Source organism: Phoxinus phoxinus (genome assembly GCF_949152265.1).
Source record: "Phoxinus phoxinus genome assembly, chromosome: 23".
Lineage (NCBI taxonomy): Eukaryota > Metazoa > Chordata > Actinopteri > Cypriniformes > Leuciscidae > Phoxinus > Phoxinus phoxinus.
This window is the reverse complement of record NC_136898.1, coordinates 4,461,878-4,479,416: the sequence shown is the minus strand read 5'-3', so window position 1 is coordinate 4,479,416 and position 17,539 is coordinate 4,461,878. Positions and strand designations below refer to the sequence as shown.

Sequence of the window (17,539 nt, the reverse complement as noted above, 5' to 3'; positions counted from 1 at the left end):
AAAAATGGCCATCTTTAAGCATGACTGTTTAGATTTATATGAAATTGTAACACTTTATAAAAAGAGTCCATCTGTAACATTCACTAAATTCAATAAATGCAGTAGAAGTGTTTTTCATTTTTAGATCATTAAGTTCAACATTTACTTAAACATCTTAAATGCTCAAATTGTATCTGTTAACACTATGAACTAACATGAATGATCAATGTATAATTAACATATTAATATTTAACATTCACATATATACATTTATATAGTATTCGTCATGTAATAAGTTATATTTTGTAGTCAATTTCAGCACTAGTTTACTTGGGAGTATTTAGTTTGTTTTCATTCAGTATGTATCAGTAAAACTATCGATTGATTAATCGTTTATCGGCCAGGAGTGCGTTTCCCGAAAGCATCGTTAGCCAACTATGGTCGAAAGTTCTGTCGTTATCAGCAGTTCAACGAGTCTGTGTTTCCTGTAACCATAGTTAAAATGAACATTCACAAATAGCATCGAAAGTTGTGTGGTTGGAACGACAGCTCTCCGCCTGTGGTTGGAAGCAGAGTTTCTAGTTTGCATGACATGTGGACTCAATAAATCCTTATCTTGAGCAAAATAAGCAAGCATTCAGTACAACCTGTGTCTTTTATTTAGAATACATACAAATGTAATTTACGTCTTTTAGATTAAGAGATTTAAAGCTACACTGTGTAATTTTTTAAGTTGATTCTTAGCAAAAACCACTTTGTTCTTTTAAAATTATATGTGCTCATTAATGTATAACTACTTCCACCAACTAATCAAGTATTCTCGTAAGCGTAGAATCTGCCATTTATAACACATACGGGTGAACTGCTCGAATGGCGGCAGCCATGTTGCGCCTCCATCTTGAAAATACATTAGCTAAAGAGGGACATACCTGGAAATTCAAGCTTCGCTTTTCGTGTTTTTACACTCAGTGGCACCGTGACGAATGCGAGCGGGAGATTACTCACGACTGCCAGCAGATTTGAAATACGGCCACTATAGGAGTTAAAACGCCCTCGGAGTGGGAGGGGCTAGAAAGTAATATTCAGTTGGTAGTCATATACAATTTCACTGCTAGATGGGAGTAATTCCTACACAGTGTAGCTTTAAAGCACCGTTTTTAAATGTATGCATGTGCGCTAATACGTAAGAACGAGCGTATTAATAAATAAAGCAAAATAACTGAGAAAAATTATAATTTTATGAGTCTGTAATTTATAGCAAAACATCTAGCATTAATTCGATCTCAGATTAATTAAAATAAGTTATTACTCCCAACACATGCGTGACATCATTAACCAACGTGGTTGAATGACCAACTTGCAACAGTATGGTTTGGGAAACAGTCGTGACTAGCTAGTTGATTTCTTCAATGATGCATCGTACTATGGTAGTGAAGCAGAAAGTTAAGTCACTATACGGGAAACGCACCCCAGTGCGGTCCAACTTAGTTATCGTTATCGGCAAAATACACTATCGGACGACTTCTACTATCTATCCGTCTGCCAGTCTGTCTATCCATCTGTTTGTCTGTCTATCCAGTTATCTATATATCTATCTGTCTGTCTTTGTCTCTATCTCCATGTCTGTCTATCTATCCATCTGTTTATCTGTCTGTCTGTTGCCAACTAGCTTGCAGATGAAAGCCTAAAAGGAAATAATCATGTAGATCCATAAATTAATTTACCTAAATCACTTGAAATAGCGTGGCTAGTTTGCGGCACGTATTGTGCTGAATGGATCCCCAAATGTCTTTTACTGGCATCTTGGTTTCTGTCATCCACGTATGTCACTGCATAAAGGGCTATTGAACACTGTCACTGGCAGCTGCTGCTTTCCCCACGCCGTCACATCCGCTCCAAACGAAGCACAAGACAAGCCACTTCAAATTACTGTGCAGTGTGTTCCCGCTTCACTGACCGTCTCTTTTTCTCTTTACACTTTCCCTTCCTTAATAAAGATGTCCCACTCTAGCCGCATGGACCCTTCCCACAATTCCCTTCAACAGCAGCAGCAGCAACAGCAGCATCAAGCTCTCCATGGTAACTCCGGCATGGGTGGCCCCGGGGGACCCATGCACTCCCGCAACTCCTCCCAGAATCCCCGGATGCACACAGACAGCTTTGGGCTGGGGGGCCCCGGGGGACCAGGCGACGTTCCAGAGCCGCCACTTGATGTAAGTCAGAATCAATCATCTATTCCAGATCAAACCGTCATGATTTTTGGTCTGATGAGAATCTCAATCGAACGCCCATATTCAATTTTACTCCGTGTACATCCACTACCAACTTTCACTCTAAAAAATGCTGGGTTGTTTCAACCCAATTTTGGGTCAAATATGGACAAACCCAAACGTTGGGTTAAAAATGTAATGTAAAAAATCTTGAGTGTTCCTTGCCAACCGTTCCTGCTTAATTTAGGTCCCATTTTTGCAATTCGTCATGTTTAAAACTTTTGGATAATGGTCATCCCCACATCTGCTTTGGGATGCATGTTTATTTATTAACTATTTTGTATAGTCATTTTGGTTTTAACTATCAGTAATAGTTTTCTACTCTAAAGGTGCGTTCACATTTACCATTGCTCAGTGAAATTCCATGGAAGAAATACCAAGTTCAAGGCAAGGCAAGGCAAGGCAAGGCAAGTTTATTTATATAGCACATTTCATACACAATGGTAATTCAAAGTGCTTTACATAGAAGAAATTAAAATAATCAAAAGAAATAAGAATAATTAAAACAGTTTAGAGTAAAAAATAAAAATAAAATAAAATAAAATACAGTGCAAACAGTCGGACGAACAGCGGCACAGTGCTCATTCAGTAAATGCAATGTTAAACAGAAGTGTTTTGAGTCTGGATTTGAATGTGGCTACAGTAGGAGCACACCTGATCTCTTCTGGAAGCTGGTTACAGCTGCGGCTGGCATAATAGCTAAAAGCGGACTCTCCTTGCTTTGAGTGAACCCTTGGTATTTCTAGTTGATGTGATCCTAATGATCTCAGTGATCTGTTGGGTTTATATTCAGTGAGCATATCTGCAATGTATTGAGGTCCTAGGCCATTAAATGATTTATATACCAGTAATAATACTTTAAAATCAATCCTAAATGTGACTGGAAGCCAGTGTAAAGACCTGAGGACTGGTGTGATATGTTCATATTTTCTGGTTCTGCTCAGGATCCTGGCGGCAGCGTTCTGTACGAGCTGCAACTGTCTTATGGTCTTTTTGGGAAGGCCAGTGAGGAGTCCATTACAATAATCCACCCTGCTGGTGATGAAAGCATGCACAATTTTCTCTAAGTCTTGACTGGAAACAAAGCATCTAATTCTTGCAATATTTTTTAGATGATAGTATGCTGATTTAGTTATTGCTTTGACATGACTACTGAAGCTAAGGTCTGACTCTAGAGACACACCAAGATTCCTGACTTGATTTTTAGTTGTTTGACCTCTAGAGTGGAGGTATGCATTCACCTTGAGAACTTCATCTTTGTTTCCAAACGCAATGACTTCAGTTTTGTCTTTGTTTAACTGAAGAAAGTTTTGGCACATCCAGCTGTTGACTTCATCAATGCATTGGAACAGGGAGTCAATGGGGCTGTAATCGTTAGGCGATAGGGCTAAGTAGATCTGTGTGTCGTCTGCATAGCTGTGGTAAGAGATTTGGTTCTTTCTCATTATTTGGCTCATTGGAAGCATGTACAGGTTGAATAGGAGTGGCGCAAGAATTGAGCCTTGAGGAACTCCGCATGTCATGGATGTCCACTCAGACTTATGGTCTCCTATACTCACATAATAACCTCTCGCTTCTAAGTATGACCTGAACCATTTTAGGACTATCCCAGAAAGACCCACCCAGTTTTCCAGCCTGTCAAGAAGTATGTTGTGATCAACAGTGTCAAATGCAGCACTGAGGTCGAGTAGTACCAGCACTGATATTTTGCCTGTATCAGTATTTAAGCGAATATCGTTAATTATCTTTATGAGCGCTGTCTCTGTGCTGTGATGCGATCGGAAACCAGATTGAAAATTGTCAAAGTATCCATTTGAGCTTAAGAATTTGTTCAGCTGATTGAAAACAACTTTTTCAATGATCTTGCCAATGAAAGGAAGATTTGAGATCGGTCTATAATTGCTTAATATAGTCTTATCAAGATTACTCTTTTTTAGGAGGGGTTTGACAACTGCAGTTTTCAGGGAGTTTGGAAAACTTCCAGAGAGAAGTGAGGCATTTACCACTTCTAGGAGATCTGCTTCTAAGCTGTTTAACACACTTTTGAAGAAAGATGTGGGAAGAGCGTCAAGGGCGCAGGTTGATGTTTTAAGGTGCTGTACGGTTTCTTCCAAAATTTTGCCATCAATTTCTTTGAAATCAGACATAGTAACTTCAGTCATACAACTCTTTATGTGCGGTTCAGTACCAAGTCAATCACTTCTTACTATCTACGATCGCCTTTATATTCTGGTCTGACTAGATGGAGCTCAGTTTGTGCACTATGCCTACAGCCCCTCTCCGGCCCAGCACCGCTTCTCTAGATCTGCAACGGGGATCTTTTATCCTGCAGCAGCATGTTTTACTATAATACACATTTTACTATAATACACGCAAGTCTCAGCAGCTGCATGTTTTCTTCATGTATTTCTTCTCACTCCGCAGAGTAGCAGATCTAATCTGCCAAAATTAAACCTTTTTACATTTACAATTCTATTTCTCATTAATAAAATGTCTTACAAACTACTTCTTAAATCCAGTTTCGCCTGAGGGCGAAGATGATCACGAAAATGTTGCTCATGTTAATGTTGGTCACGCTAATGACGCTGCGCTGACTGACAGAAAGCTGCTCGGTTTGAACGTGACTTCTGTGTGAGCTGTGCCTAATGCATCTCTACGCCATTGACAATAGACAATGTTTTTGCTTGCAAAATTTTGCTGAACTTATGCTAATGTGACATCACCTTTAAAGGGGCGGTCACACTCCGCTTATCATTCCATTCATACGCACGTGAATAGTGGAGAGCAGAAAGGCAAGCTCATGCAAACAAGTTTCGCATTTCGGCCCGTTCCAAAGTTCAAGTCTGATGAACTCTGACCTGTGAATTCGTATCACGGGAAGATGTGTGACCAATAGAAGATCAATAAGTCACTGCGTGACCTCTCGGATGAATTAGAAGAATGCAATTTTTTTGCTGTAAAGTGGAGTAGATTGTATATTACAAGATTGTATATATTACTTTCTAGATTTATTATTATTTGTTATATGTTGAATTTTTGTTTATAAAAAAGACGTCGCAGGGTGTGATGTAATATCACAACCGTTGCTGTGTCCGTAGAAGTTTCACATGCTCATAGTCTAGTGTGACCATGACTTAACTCCACATTTAAACCATTCCACAGATCAGTGCAAAAACTGCAAATGGGCCTAGTGATTATTTGAAAGGTTCTCTGATTCAGATTTTATAATCAGAAAACTCCTGTGATAATGCAGGCCTCTACTTTTGACAGAAGGTAATAGGTAAAAATGTCAGAATGTGTATTAATGTCTTTTGAAAAGCCAACTAATGTTGAATTTATCATTTTGCCATAGGCCGATTCTTAACCCCGGACTTCCCTTTTTGTTTTCCAGCTTCTCCCAGAGCTGACAAACCCAGATGAGCTGCTGTCCTACTTGGGTCCTCCCGACCTTCCCAACAACAGTAACGATGACCTGCTCTCCCTGTTTGAGAGCAACTGAGCCCCTTCTCCCTCTTACTCCTCACCGTCCAACAGACAGCCTCCCCAACCCCGCACACTCCCGGCTCGTCGAGGGGAGGTCTGGGAAGCGTAACAGATATCCGATTGCGTCTTTGCACTGTTTCCTTCTGAGACTGGAACGCAGTGACTCATGGGAAGGTGCAACGAAGATCTTTTTTCTTTTCTTTTTTTTTTTCTTCCTCCTGTGACAATGTTATGGTTCGTCTGCTTCTCTGAACTCTGTCGAGACTTTATTGTGAATTTCAGTTTGAAAGAATTCCTGCTCTCTCGAATCACTTGTAGAAAGACGCCTCATCTCACATCAGACTCGTGTGGTGTAAATGACATTCTGTGTGTGTGTGTGTGTGAGTGTGTGTGTGGAAGGGGGATGGGGTCAAGTCATTGTTTGTTTTTCATTGCAGCTCCTGTTTTAAATCTAAATTAGATGAGGGACTAACGTCAGTGCTGATGTAAAGTACTACACTTCAGAAATAACACGGGGAAAGCCAAAGTGTCTCACTTCTGTTGTAACTTGAAAAGCAAACATGGCTAAACTTAATTCTCTTAATAAACAGGCAGGCTTAAGTTTTATTTCTTCTTTTTTTTTTTTTCTCCCAAAGATGACCATAAAGCTAGCTCCATGTGATGTAACATGGTTTTAAACCACAAATGACTTAAATGTACTTGACTTGGAGACCTCAAGTGTAGCCTTTTTTTCCTTTTAAACATGCTAATAGAGGCAATCACAATGTGTCCGACCTTAAACAGTAGCATTAAAGAAGTGCACTATGACATTTTGCACACCATGTGTTTGCCAACACACGAAGGAAATTGAAGGCAAAGAATCAGTCATCTTTTGTGATGCCCACACAAATACACACACACACCTCAAGCCACACTGTGTGTGTGTTTTGGCACAAACTCATGCCAATAGACTAGTTTAATGCCACACCCTGCTCTCTGTTTTCGTCTGTCTGTCTCGTTAGTTTTTTTCCCCCTCTGTTCTTTTTAAAAACAGTCTTCCTCCCCTGTGGATTTTGAGGCCACGATGTCTGTGGATTTCTACCATTACAAGAAAGGACTAGTATGCCTGATCACCGTTGGCTCAGATCACACCCTCACTTGCAGACGCATTTCACTCGCCCTTAAATATGCAAGTTTGGGCTGTTATTTGGTAGAAAACAAGTTTTCTTTGTCAACAAATTGTGTGAAACCATACAGAGCACAAGCAGCCCAGTAGCACCTTGTTGACAGGTTACAAAACACACAAATGCACATGAGGAGTCACAAACAGGGCGTTTTTTTGGACACATACCTTCCCGTAGTGAGATTTTGCTTGGACAAATCTGGGTGGGTGGGAGCGTCACAACAGGTAATGGACTAATGTTTATAGCCGCACTCATAATTGAGAAGGAAAACATTGGGATTCATGTGAAATATGTACAGATATAGTATTATTATTGTCGCAGATGTGAACTTTCTCTTAACCCCATGATATGGAAAAAAGAACATTTGAAACACTATGACAAGAGCTCATGTCAGACATGCGCTTCATTCCCCCCGTTTTCCATTCAGCGCTCGCTTTCTCAGCAGAGAAACCGTGGAGGGGAGATGAGTCTGCTGTCGGTTCCTGTCTTGTCTGATTTTATTATTTATCATCGCTCTTTGGACACCGTTAGCAAAGTGCAGTTTGTATATTAACAATACAGGGAGCATCATGAGTCGACGGATGTGCTTTTGTTCTTTTTTTCGTTTGTTTGAAGTCATTTGTGTATCATACAATTTTATCTTTGATTATATAATAATTGTTATTATAATTATAAAGATAATTGATGGGCCTGTATGCATCTCTCTCTCTCTCTTCTGTGTTAACTAGCAGAGTTTATGAATTTGTTAGAAAGAGAAAAAAAAGAATTCATCAAAATCTGTGACCATAATCATGAAAAACTGAGAAACCAGCATCACTTGTTGATCAAACTGTTGAAAAAGATGTTTGACTGTCATGTGTTGGTGGATCATTAAGTTCTATCAATTGAATTAAACATGTACAATTGAAATCGATTTGTTTTTCTAAAGATGTGAAATATTTCCATTATGTTTTATAAGTAAAGAGTTAAGCCCCATTGCGTTTCATTGGCTTTATTTGGAGAGAGCAGAAGCAGCACCGCATTGTGTCAAGACGCGGTAACGCTGCTCAAGGGGCGTGTCCGGAAGACGGGCGTTCTGAGGGGAAAAAAGCTTTTGCGACTCGTTTCGCTTTATATCTTACTATCACGTTTAAAAATATCTTGGTTAATCATAAACTATGTAATAAATGTAGAAAATTCCTAAATGTAATCTTCAAAACATTCGTTATTCGTGATACAATCTTCTGCAGTAATGGCGAATTCAGCCTTTGGCCACCGCCCTCGTGCCATACCAGATCGCTGGTACACGCCCACACAGCATTCCCTCGTTGCTCATTGGATGGAACGCAGTAACGTCATTTCTACCTACTCTAACCGGCCAATGAGGATGTCAATCAAACGCACTCCCTCTGATCTCTGCGTTCGAGCGCTGCGGTAATTTATTCATCCGCACCGCCTCTGATTGGATAACGCGCACGTCAATCAGCGGTTCCACAGCTTCATAGGTTCCAATTGAAAAAAAACGGTCTGCTGGCTGCTTCTATATATCCCGGTTTCGCACGCATCCTACTTCCCGATGAGCTGCGGCATTTTGTAGGATTCATTCGGCATTCGGTATTCGGTGACCAGCTGCTAATACAAATTGATTTTTTTTGTCATCATGGCCAACCCCAAAGTTTATTTTGACATCACCATCGATGGAAAGAGTGCTGGGAGGATTGTAATTGAGGTAGGTCACATAAAGTAACTGTTTTGCGGTGTATCTTGTGTTTTAGCATCACGTCTTCATTTTAAATCTCGTGAATCTGTCCATTGTGAATCTATGTCAAATCTTTTGCGTGTAATTTTAATAAAGCATCCTTCTCTTGAAATGGGCGGATGGGGAAGCAGTTATTTCCCGCGCCGAACTGCAACAATGTTTCTTTTCGCCGTTGGTCAGGCGCTACATTGTTACCCGGCGTTCTTATTAAAATGGAACGCTGTTCGTCATTCTGATGCTTCTGAATGACATCTAGAAAATGAGTTGTGCTGCTGTCATTGACAGGAGACTGACAGCTAAGCGCACATGGCGGAGTTTTCTCTGATTACAGACGCAGACAGCGCGCGTGTTGCCCTGCACGCGTTTTTTTTTTTATGCAGACGCCATTTTCACCTTTTTTTTTTTTTTTTTTTCAAAGCCCCAAGGCGCCATTTTGAAAAGGGAGGGGTGAATGCAGGAGTTTAGCCGTCTATCGAAACTTGTTCACCAGAACTCAATGTTAAAATGTGCTTTGAATGCTCAGATTTAATGAATAAGCGATTGCCACAAGATTTTAATCCCCTCTTGAAATGGCACTGCAGAAATGTCGATAAATGTAGTCGTGCAGTATCAGCACCTCGCGCGCTCTCGTTAATGAAAATCGATGTTAACGCGGAAGTCATGGCATTTTTAACCTGCTCGGGTTCTTTATGTTCCCCCAGTTATGTTCTAGGACTTACTGTTAACTTACTCATTTAAAAATAGAAACAGGTCATACTTTAACAGCAACAAGAAATAACTAATTAAATATATCCTTTGATATTTGCTATCAAAATGCGGATATACTCTATTTAGATATTGTTTATCTCAGGATTTGATTTGGTATGACTTCAATGATTGCATTTGATTGATCATTGTTTAAAAATGTAGCATTAAAAGAAAGGTTATGCTATAAAAGTGTATCTACGTCATGCGTGGTTACGCAGTTAAATTGCAAAACATACTGGAAAGAAGTTAGTTTTATATGGGGTTTTATGGACTACACTCACTTAAATATACTGATATATATATAGAACACATAAGTGAGATGCCAAAAAATATTCTGAAAACGGCTATATTTTATAACACTCATCCATTGATATCCACACATCCATTGATATACGTATATATATATGCAGTTTCTTAATATATACTTCTTGTTTTCCCCTTTTATTTAAATAGCTGAGAGCTGATGTTGTACCCAAGACTGCTGGTAAGCATATTTCCACATTAAATGGGTTCATTATAAATATGTTGACATTCTCTTCTCACTGAAATACTATTTAAACTTCAATATTTTTCTTACTGCTACTCCTATAGTTGTATTGCTACAAGCTTGCCACAGACATCTGGCCTGTTCTAAAGTTTATTACTATATCTTTTCAAAGTGATCAGACTTGCAATCAATCTACATTGTTAAAAGCGCTATATAAATGAAGATGACTTGACTTGCAGTATTCGTATAAATGATAATAAAAAATGAAAAGATTTCCATAGACTTGCTAAGCAAAAAAGCCCTCTCCGGTGGAGCCGTACTGGCCCTTACCATTTGAATATGTATCTGAACACCTACAAACCTGATTTATTTGTGCCATTGCTTGTACTATTGAGAACTTAAACATGCATGTATAATTTTGCTGTAATAATAGGCTAATGTATTGCAATACAAAGGCTACCCGTTCAGGCTTTCTCAAGCCGACATCAGAGTTTAAGAAACTTTAGCTTTAGCTAGTTACTCATTAATGTCTCAATATCCAAACAGAGAACTTCCGTGCTCTGTGCACTGGCGAGAAGGGTTTCGGCTACAAGGGCTCCGGCTTCCACCGCGTCATCCCCAAGTTCATGTGCCAGGTAAGCGTTGAACCCCGTGATGTCATCGGAGCCTGTGGTTGACATCACACTGATGTCATGCTCTCGTCACGCAGGGCGGCGACTTCACCAACCATAACGGAACTGGTGGAAAGTCCATCTACGGCAACAAGTTTGAGGATGAGAACTTCACCCTGAAGCATGGAGGGAAGGGAACCATGTCCATGGCCAACGCCGGACCGAACACCAACGGTTCCCAGTTCTTCATCTGCACCGCTGATACCGCTTGGTAAAGCCCTTCTGCCGTCTAACTGATTTTTGTATTTGCATTTGGTGATGTTCGTGCTAAAGCTCCCTGATTCTGTTTTCTCCATGAACAGGCTCGATGGCAAGCACGTTGTGTTCGGGAAAGTGGTAGAAGGCTTGGACGTGGTGGACACCATCGAGAAAAAAGGAAGCAGCGGCGGGAAGTGCTCTGCCAAGGTCTTGATCGCCGACTGTGGCCAACTTTAATCGCGCTTACACCACCTTCCCATCCCAACCATGCACATTCCTTACTATATAGATTTCTTTTTTTATTGCCATTCCTGAATGAGATGCTTATTCCATGTGTCATGGTCCGGTTTTATGTATTCCAACGGTCCCCAGGACTTAATTTGTTAAACATGGATTAAAGATGGATCAAGATTCCTTTCAACAGTTTTTTTGTATTCTTTCTTTCATCAGAACCGACAGCTCAGCTCATTTGTTGCTGCGCAAACCAGAGATCTTTTATTTCTCATTGTGTTCTTGTAATATAGAAGCCATTCATAAGGATCCCATTAAAGTCTGTTTTGGTTCCAAAATGGCAGCGTGCTGCTGCAGTTCTTTCTGTTGACCAGCAGGTGGCGCCCTGCTTACTTCACTAGTGCAGTGGTTCACTAAAACACTATATAAAAACATTCTTTACTTGAAAATGAACATTCACTGAAATTACATAAGATTTTTTTCAGCTAGTATTTTTGTTTAATGTAATAACAAATTAAACCATGTATAAAAACTGTTTAAAAATGACAAATACACTAAATTAATAAATGTAAATCATATATACAAAAGAATCAAAATAGTAATGAACTATTTCAGTATTGCAATGCTACTAAAATAAGTTATTTTACTTGAAAATAAACATTAACGGACATTTAGCTAGTATTTTCATTGTTTAATTTGATGTACTAAAGTAAATTAATACAAATAAGAAATTATTAAACTGTAAAAAACAAACACCAAATTACTAAAACTTTAAATAAAATATTACCCCCCAAAAAATCAATATAGTAGTAACTATTTCAGTATTGCAATACTAAAAATAAAAATTACAATAGTTTTAATGTCCTTACAATCCAATAGTGAAATGTTAGTGTGACCTATTAATATTAAATGAACTGCATTGGCCCAGCAATATGCAAATTATTTGAAATGAACATGTTTTTTCTGTCTCTCACAAGTTTAAGCAAATCTATTATTTTCCATATTAACACAGGACACCAAATAAAGAAACTCACAATATTTATTGTGTGTGAACCTTTCTAACCACATATACAAAAACATTACAAATGATGTATTACAAAAGCAGTGTTTTTAAATCAAGTCCATTTGCTTCAACTACAAGATTTCCATGTAAAAATGTGTCGGAGCCTCTTCAGTGTTCGGCTTAAAGCAACTCATCCAGCAAGTTTCCCGGGCTGTGTGTTTGTCCCAGAGCAGCGCTGATGGGGTTATCGTTGCACATGGGACATGAACATCTCACTTCCAGCCACTTCACCAGACACCTGGTGAGACACAACATCACATCTGCTATCCTGACACTAGTCTGGCTGTGAGGAGTTAGGAGGCCCAGGCCGTGTTCAGCCTCTTCCTCAAAGCCATTAACATGAGAAAAGGGATTTACCTCTTGTGAAAGGAGTGTTGGCATGGTAACACTCCAAGCTCATCCTTCGTCCTGAAGTCCTCCAAACACACTGCACATGTTAACTGAGAAACACAGTGTGTAAGAGGGGGAAATCTGAACGGTTTCAAAACTTTCTAAATAGTCAAGAAGACAGAAAGCGCTTTACCCCATGTGCATGTGTCCGCGTCGTCTCATCTTTAAATACCACCTGTAATTTAAAACAAGCTTTAAATGATTTTTACACACTTCTGAATGTCATTGCATCAACAAGCCGCATTTCTTTGAAATGGCACAAACACACTTTCTGAGAATACATTTGACAAAGAGAAGTTTGAAAATCAAGTATTGTGTTGTTGATTTTCCAAAATCATGAGAATTCTATATAATCATCAATATAATTGTGTGAGAGAGAGAGTGAGTGAGTGAGTGAGTGAGTGTGTGTGTGTGTGTGTGTGTGTGTGTGTGTGTGTGTGTGTGTGTGTGTGTGTGTGTGTGTGTGTGTGTGTGTGTGTGATTGTGTGTGTGTGTGTGTGTGATTGTGTGTGTGTGTGTGTGTGTGTGTGTGTGTGTTCCTCATGAGGAGAACAGCTAAAATGCAGAAAGTTTTCTGTCATGGCTAGGTTTAGTGTGAGGGGATACAATATACAGTTTGTAAAGTATAAAAATCATTATGTCAATGGAAAGTCCCCATAAAACATCAAAACACAACATCAATTAATTTTGTTTACATGAGAGTGAGAATGTCCTGTTCTTAATAAAACGCTGATTAATGTGAGTGTCTCCAGCTGTGCTTCCTCTGATGAAACACATGTGACCCTGACTTCATCCAGCCACTGAAACACCAGCTCATTCAAACACACCGAGACTTCAGACATCATGACATGTGACACGCAGGGACAGACATTTTTAAGTGACGTAAGTGTGTCAAATACTTTATGATGACCACACATCACACACTCACCATTTTGTATCCCGCTCTCACATTCCGAGCCTGATGTCTCAATTTACTGCGAAGAGAGAAAGGCCACGCATTTCATTAACAGGGTTGATGTAAGTTTTGTTTAATTAAAAATAAATCATATTTATAACATAAATAAGTATATTATCATCATGGCCATATTCCAGGATGACAATGTCAAGATTCATCAGGCCCAAATGTGAAAGAATGGTTGTGAGGATCATGAAGAATTAAATATTGTGATGTTATTTTAATCAAGAGGTGCATCATTTTTGGTCAAGATCTTGTATTGTCACTGCAAGAGTCCAGCACTCTGTAAAGTCTCCTCCAGCACATCCCAAAGACTCAGTGTATTTAAGATCTGGACTCAGAGGAGACGATTCATGTTTGAAATTGATTCTTCATGATCCTCACAACCATTCTTTCACAATCTGAGCCTGATGAATCTTGACATTGTCATCCTGGAATATGGCCATGATGTGTCTCATACATGACTGTTTAAGAAATTAAAAGCTACACACTCCATCAATTACGGTTAGAAGAAATGTTGCCAAACATATAACACGCTAGAAACATAATAATCACTGAAATAATGATCCAATCATAAACTGGGTTTCCATCTAAGCGTGAAGCGAATCATTTCAAAGTTTGAAGAAAAACGAAATAAAACCCATCAGCGGAAACAGACGATTAGTCACGTGGGTTTAATGTTCTTCACGTCAGAAGTTATTCGGCAAAATACACTTCATAATGCGCATAAAAAATGGGTGATGGAAACATAGCAAAAGACTTTTAAAGGAACACACACTTTTTTTGGAAATAGTACCAGCAGCACAATGATATTACACACTTAGTGCCGGTCACGTTGGAAGTTACCGAGCTGGGGACTATTTTCAGGCGCTGTGTAATATCATTGCGCTGCTGGTACGGCTGCAGTTCCTGGATTATTACGCAGGAATGAGAGTATAGTTCCTAGTCATATTGGCCTAGAAAATCACAACTTTTCATTTTCTGTCGGTCTTAGTACACGATGTAACTACAGAAGAGTCAAGTTTTAATAAGGAAAAATATCTAAACTCTTTGGACATTTTTTTTGAGAGAGATGCTAACGGTCTAATCAGATTCAATGATCTATGCTAAGCTATGCTAAAAGTGCTACCGCCAGACCCGGAGATCGGCTGAATGGATTTGATAACGGTAAAACTCAACTGCTTAACTCTAGGGGAGCTGGAAAATGAGGCTTGAAACACACCTATCTCCAAAGTGGTGTGTTCCTTTAAGCATTTGCATATTTAAATCCAAACAGCAACGTTTTATTTTGGGCCAGGCAGTGTGCAGTGTGTGTGTGTCTATATATACTGTATGTATCTATATATATATTAGGGCTGTCAAAAGATTAATCACGATTAATCAGATCCAAAATAAAAGTCTGTGTTTGCATAATATATGTGTGTGTACTGTGTATAATTATTATGTATAAATACACACACATTCATGTATATATTTAAGAAATATTTAAATTTATATACTGTATATACATTTATATAATTTATATTATATATAAATATGTTATATATAAATATAACAATTTTTTCTTAAATATATACATGATTGTGTGTGTTTTTATATATATAAATAATTATACACCGTACACACACATATATTATGTAAACACAAACTTTTATTTTGGATGTGATTAATCGTGATTAATCTTTTGACAGCCCTAAATGTGTATATATACATATACATATATATTCATAATTTAATTACATTTAATTATTTTAATTAAATACTTATATTGCATATATTGTGTGTGTTTGTGTATATATCTAGTATATCTCTATCTAGTCATCAGTTCGGCAGTGCAAGCAATGGTTGTGCTGTGTAGTGTGTTTCTAAACCACACAAATTTGTCCTGGGAAGGTTTGCTTCTCTCTGTGTTTGACATAACATTACCCAAAAAGCCTTTGGTCAAAAATAGCATAGTGAACAAAAAACGTAGAGATACAATCTAGTCCTGAATTGTTCGCGTTCGGAAGCGCGTGAGGCCAGAGGAAGTCCTTTCTGTCAGTCTGTTATTTACAGGAGAACCCTGATGAAGTCCAGCGACAAACTCCAGCCTTATGAACACGATCCCGGATCTGAGCTTCTGTCAGTCACACTCACTTACCTTATAAAGAAGCAGCAGAATATCAGGCTTAAGACAAACACGAATATCCCAGTGCCAAAGATGACCACATAGATGTTGAGCGGGAGTTCCTGAGAGGTCACTGGAGGCATGATGCTTTAAATATCAATCATTTCCTGAAGATCAAGAAGCCCTGAGCGGAGAGAGGACAGAGGAAAGGCTTGTTATTAATGAGTCACGGTGGAAGGGAATTTATTTGAGCTTGTAGACGTCAAAATGCGTGTAGATCTCAAAATACAAAAGATTTAGTCTTTTCAATGTAATATATTATTACATTCAAATAATTCAGTGTCGTTAAAAAGACTATACCTGCCGGGGTGGGTATGTTTATTCGAAATAATGTCTATATGTCTGCACAAAATACCCCGCTTGGCTCAATTTGCTTTTCCATGTTAAAATCGAACAATTCTAAAGTTAGATCTCTATTTTTAAAAGAGAATATTTCTACTCCTCCTGTTATTTTCTATTGTGACAATGTGTTTAATAATGTAAATTGGACTCAAGTTTGGTCGTTGCCCCAAAAATTCCTCCTTACAAATAAGGTTAAGGAAATCTCATATCAAATAATCCATGAGTTTATCCTACCAAGCTATTTTAAAACGAAAATTAAAAATGATATTGAAATGAACTGCTCTTTCTGTGAAAGTCCTACTGAAACCATTTCTCATATGTTTTGGTCCTGCCAAGATACACATTTCTGGAACGATTTTGAAAGATTTATTGCTGATAATATTTTTTTTAATGTTCTCTTATCCGCTAAGTACATGATATTAGGTTAATGTTTTTAGTGACCATTGCACAAAGGAGGCTGGTTTAATTATACATTTTATTTTTATGTAAATTTCATATCCACAAATGTAAATGTACAAATAGCAAACCCAATTTTACAGTGTTTGAGGATGAGATTAAAATGTGCATAGATGTGATGTCAAAATCGAAAAATAGCAAAGCAATTAAAACAACTGCAATATGTTCATTGAACATTTTCACAAAACATATTTGTTTATTCAACAATAGACGTTTTTCTTTCTTTTTGTCTCTTTTTCTTTCCCTTTTGTCTCTTTTTTTTATCATTTCTATTGTATTGTAAACCATATGTTCTTCTGATGTAATACCCTTGTACATGCTATTTGTTGATGATAAGCATTCAAATAAAAAAAGTAAATTTAGCCTAATTTACGGAAAAAAATTAAGTGATTATTTTGTGCGATATAACCATACGAACCTGAACAAGATGAAAGCAATATAGTACATTTTTAAGGTTAGAAAAATGCTTGGAAAGGCAGTTAACACTAATTTCAATCGATTTTTAAAACACGTTACTTTTTTTTTTACTTTTTTTAAATCGATTGATCTAAAAGATAGCCTAAAGAAACAAAATTAAACATTTATAATGTAATTCAATAAAAATATATATATATAAAAACAAAAAATCTCACCATTATGAACAGGCTCCATAGGTGTTTTCCCTTCAGTGTTTCTTCATACTCGTTTTTGTATGTTCTCACGCGCCAACCTTCAAATGACTCAAAAGAATCACTGACTGTTTAGTTACATCTACAGTATCGAGAGTTTGTAAATGTGAATAAAACAATATTCCGTCTGGAACACAGAAATCAAACAATCTAACGGACCGCAGACAGACATAAATATCCACAACATGCGCGAGAAAACAATAAACCCCGCCTGTGATTCAAGGGGCGGAGCACCAATATCAGACGATTCACTGATTATTAGTCAGTGATTCACTCCGTTAAAAACTTCCCATACTATTCATCAAATCAAATTGAAATCAATTAATTATAAGTATTTCTATTATATTAGCCAAAACGTTTGTGGCCTCTAAAGTATATAAAAGTTTTGCATGAATAGCTCTTAAAATATGATCTTCAAAATAAAATAAAAATACAGCATATGCTACATATTTCTCGACCCAAGTAATTTGTTTGTGTTTAAGTAAAATGTGTTTAGTTAACGGTGGGGTGGGGGATCATCAGTCAAAGTCT

General features: G+C 38.0%; 3 protein-coding genes across 5 annotated transcripts in view; 2 read left to right on the top strand and 1 right to left on the bottom strand.

Annotated features, from left to right (window-relative positions):
• Positions 1 to 7,870, top strand: part of zmiz2 (zinc finger, MIZ-type containing 2) — a 50,767-nt gene extending 42,897 nt beyond the window's left edge. For all 3 annotated transcript variants that reach the window (XM_079599202.1, XM_079599203.1, XM_079599204.1), the window contains exons 18-19: positions 1,977 to 2,192; positions 5,641 to 7,870. In XM_079599202.1, the coding sequence (XP_079455328.1) occupies positions 1,977 to 2,192; positions 5,641 to 5,748 (324 nt within the window). In that variant the 3' untranslated portion in view covers positions 5,749 to 7,870. The remainder of the gene's footprint in view (positions 1 to 1,976; positions 2,193 to 5,640) is intronic.
• A 12-nt stretch (positions 7,871 to 7,882) lies between these two features.
• Positions 7,883 to 11,162, top strand: ppiab (peptidylprolyl isomerase Ab (cyclophilin A)). Its single transcript, XM_079599280.1, has 5 exons — positions 7,883 to 8,603; positions 9,834 to 9,864; positions 10,414 to 10,502; positions 10,577 to 10,749; positions 10,841 to 11,162. Exons 1-5 carry the CDS (start codon positions 8,535 to 8,537, stop codon positions 10,971 to 10,973), a joined length of 495 nt encoding a protein of 164 aa, XP_079455406.1. The 5' UTR covers positions 7,883 to 8,534; the 3' UTR covers positions 10,974 to 11,162.
• An 827-nt stretch (positions 11,163 to 11,989) lies between these two features.
• Positions 11,990 to 17,221, bottom strand: LOC306991441 (RING finger protein 122). Its single transcript, XM_079599284.1, has 6 exons — positions 16,973 to 17,221; positions 15,516 to 15,666; positions 13,349 to 13,394; positions 12,554 to 12,595; positions 12,388 to 12,470; positions 11,990 to 12,268 (listed from the first exon to the last, which is right to left on the bottom strand). Exons 2-6 carry the CDS (start codon positions 15,623 to 15,625, stop codon positions 12,151 to 12,153), a joined length of 399 nt encoding a protein of 132 aa, XP_079455410.1. The 5' UTR covers positions 15,626 to 15,666; positions 16,973 to 17,221; the 3' UTR covers positions 11,990 to 12,150.
• Between the last annotated feature and the right edge of the window lie 318 nt (positions 17,222 to 17,539).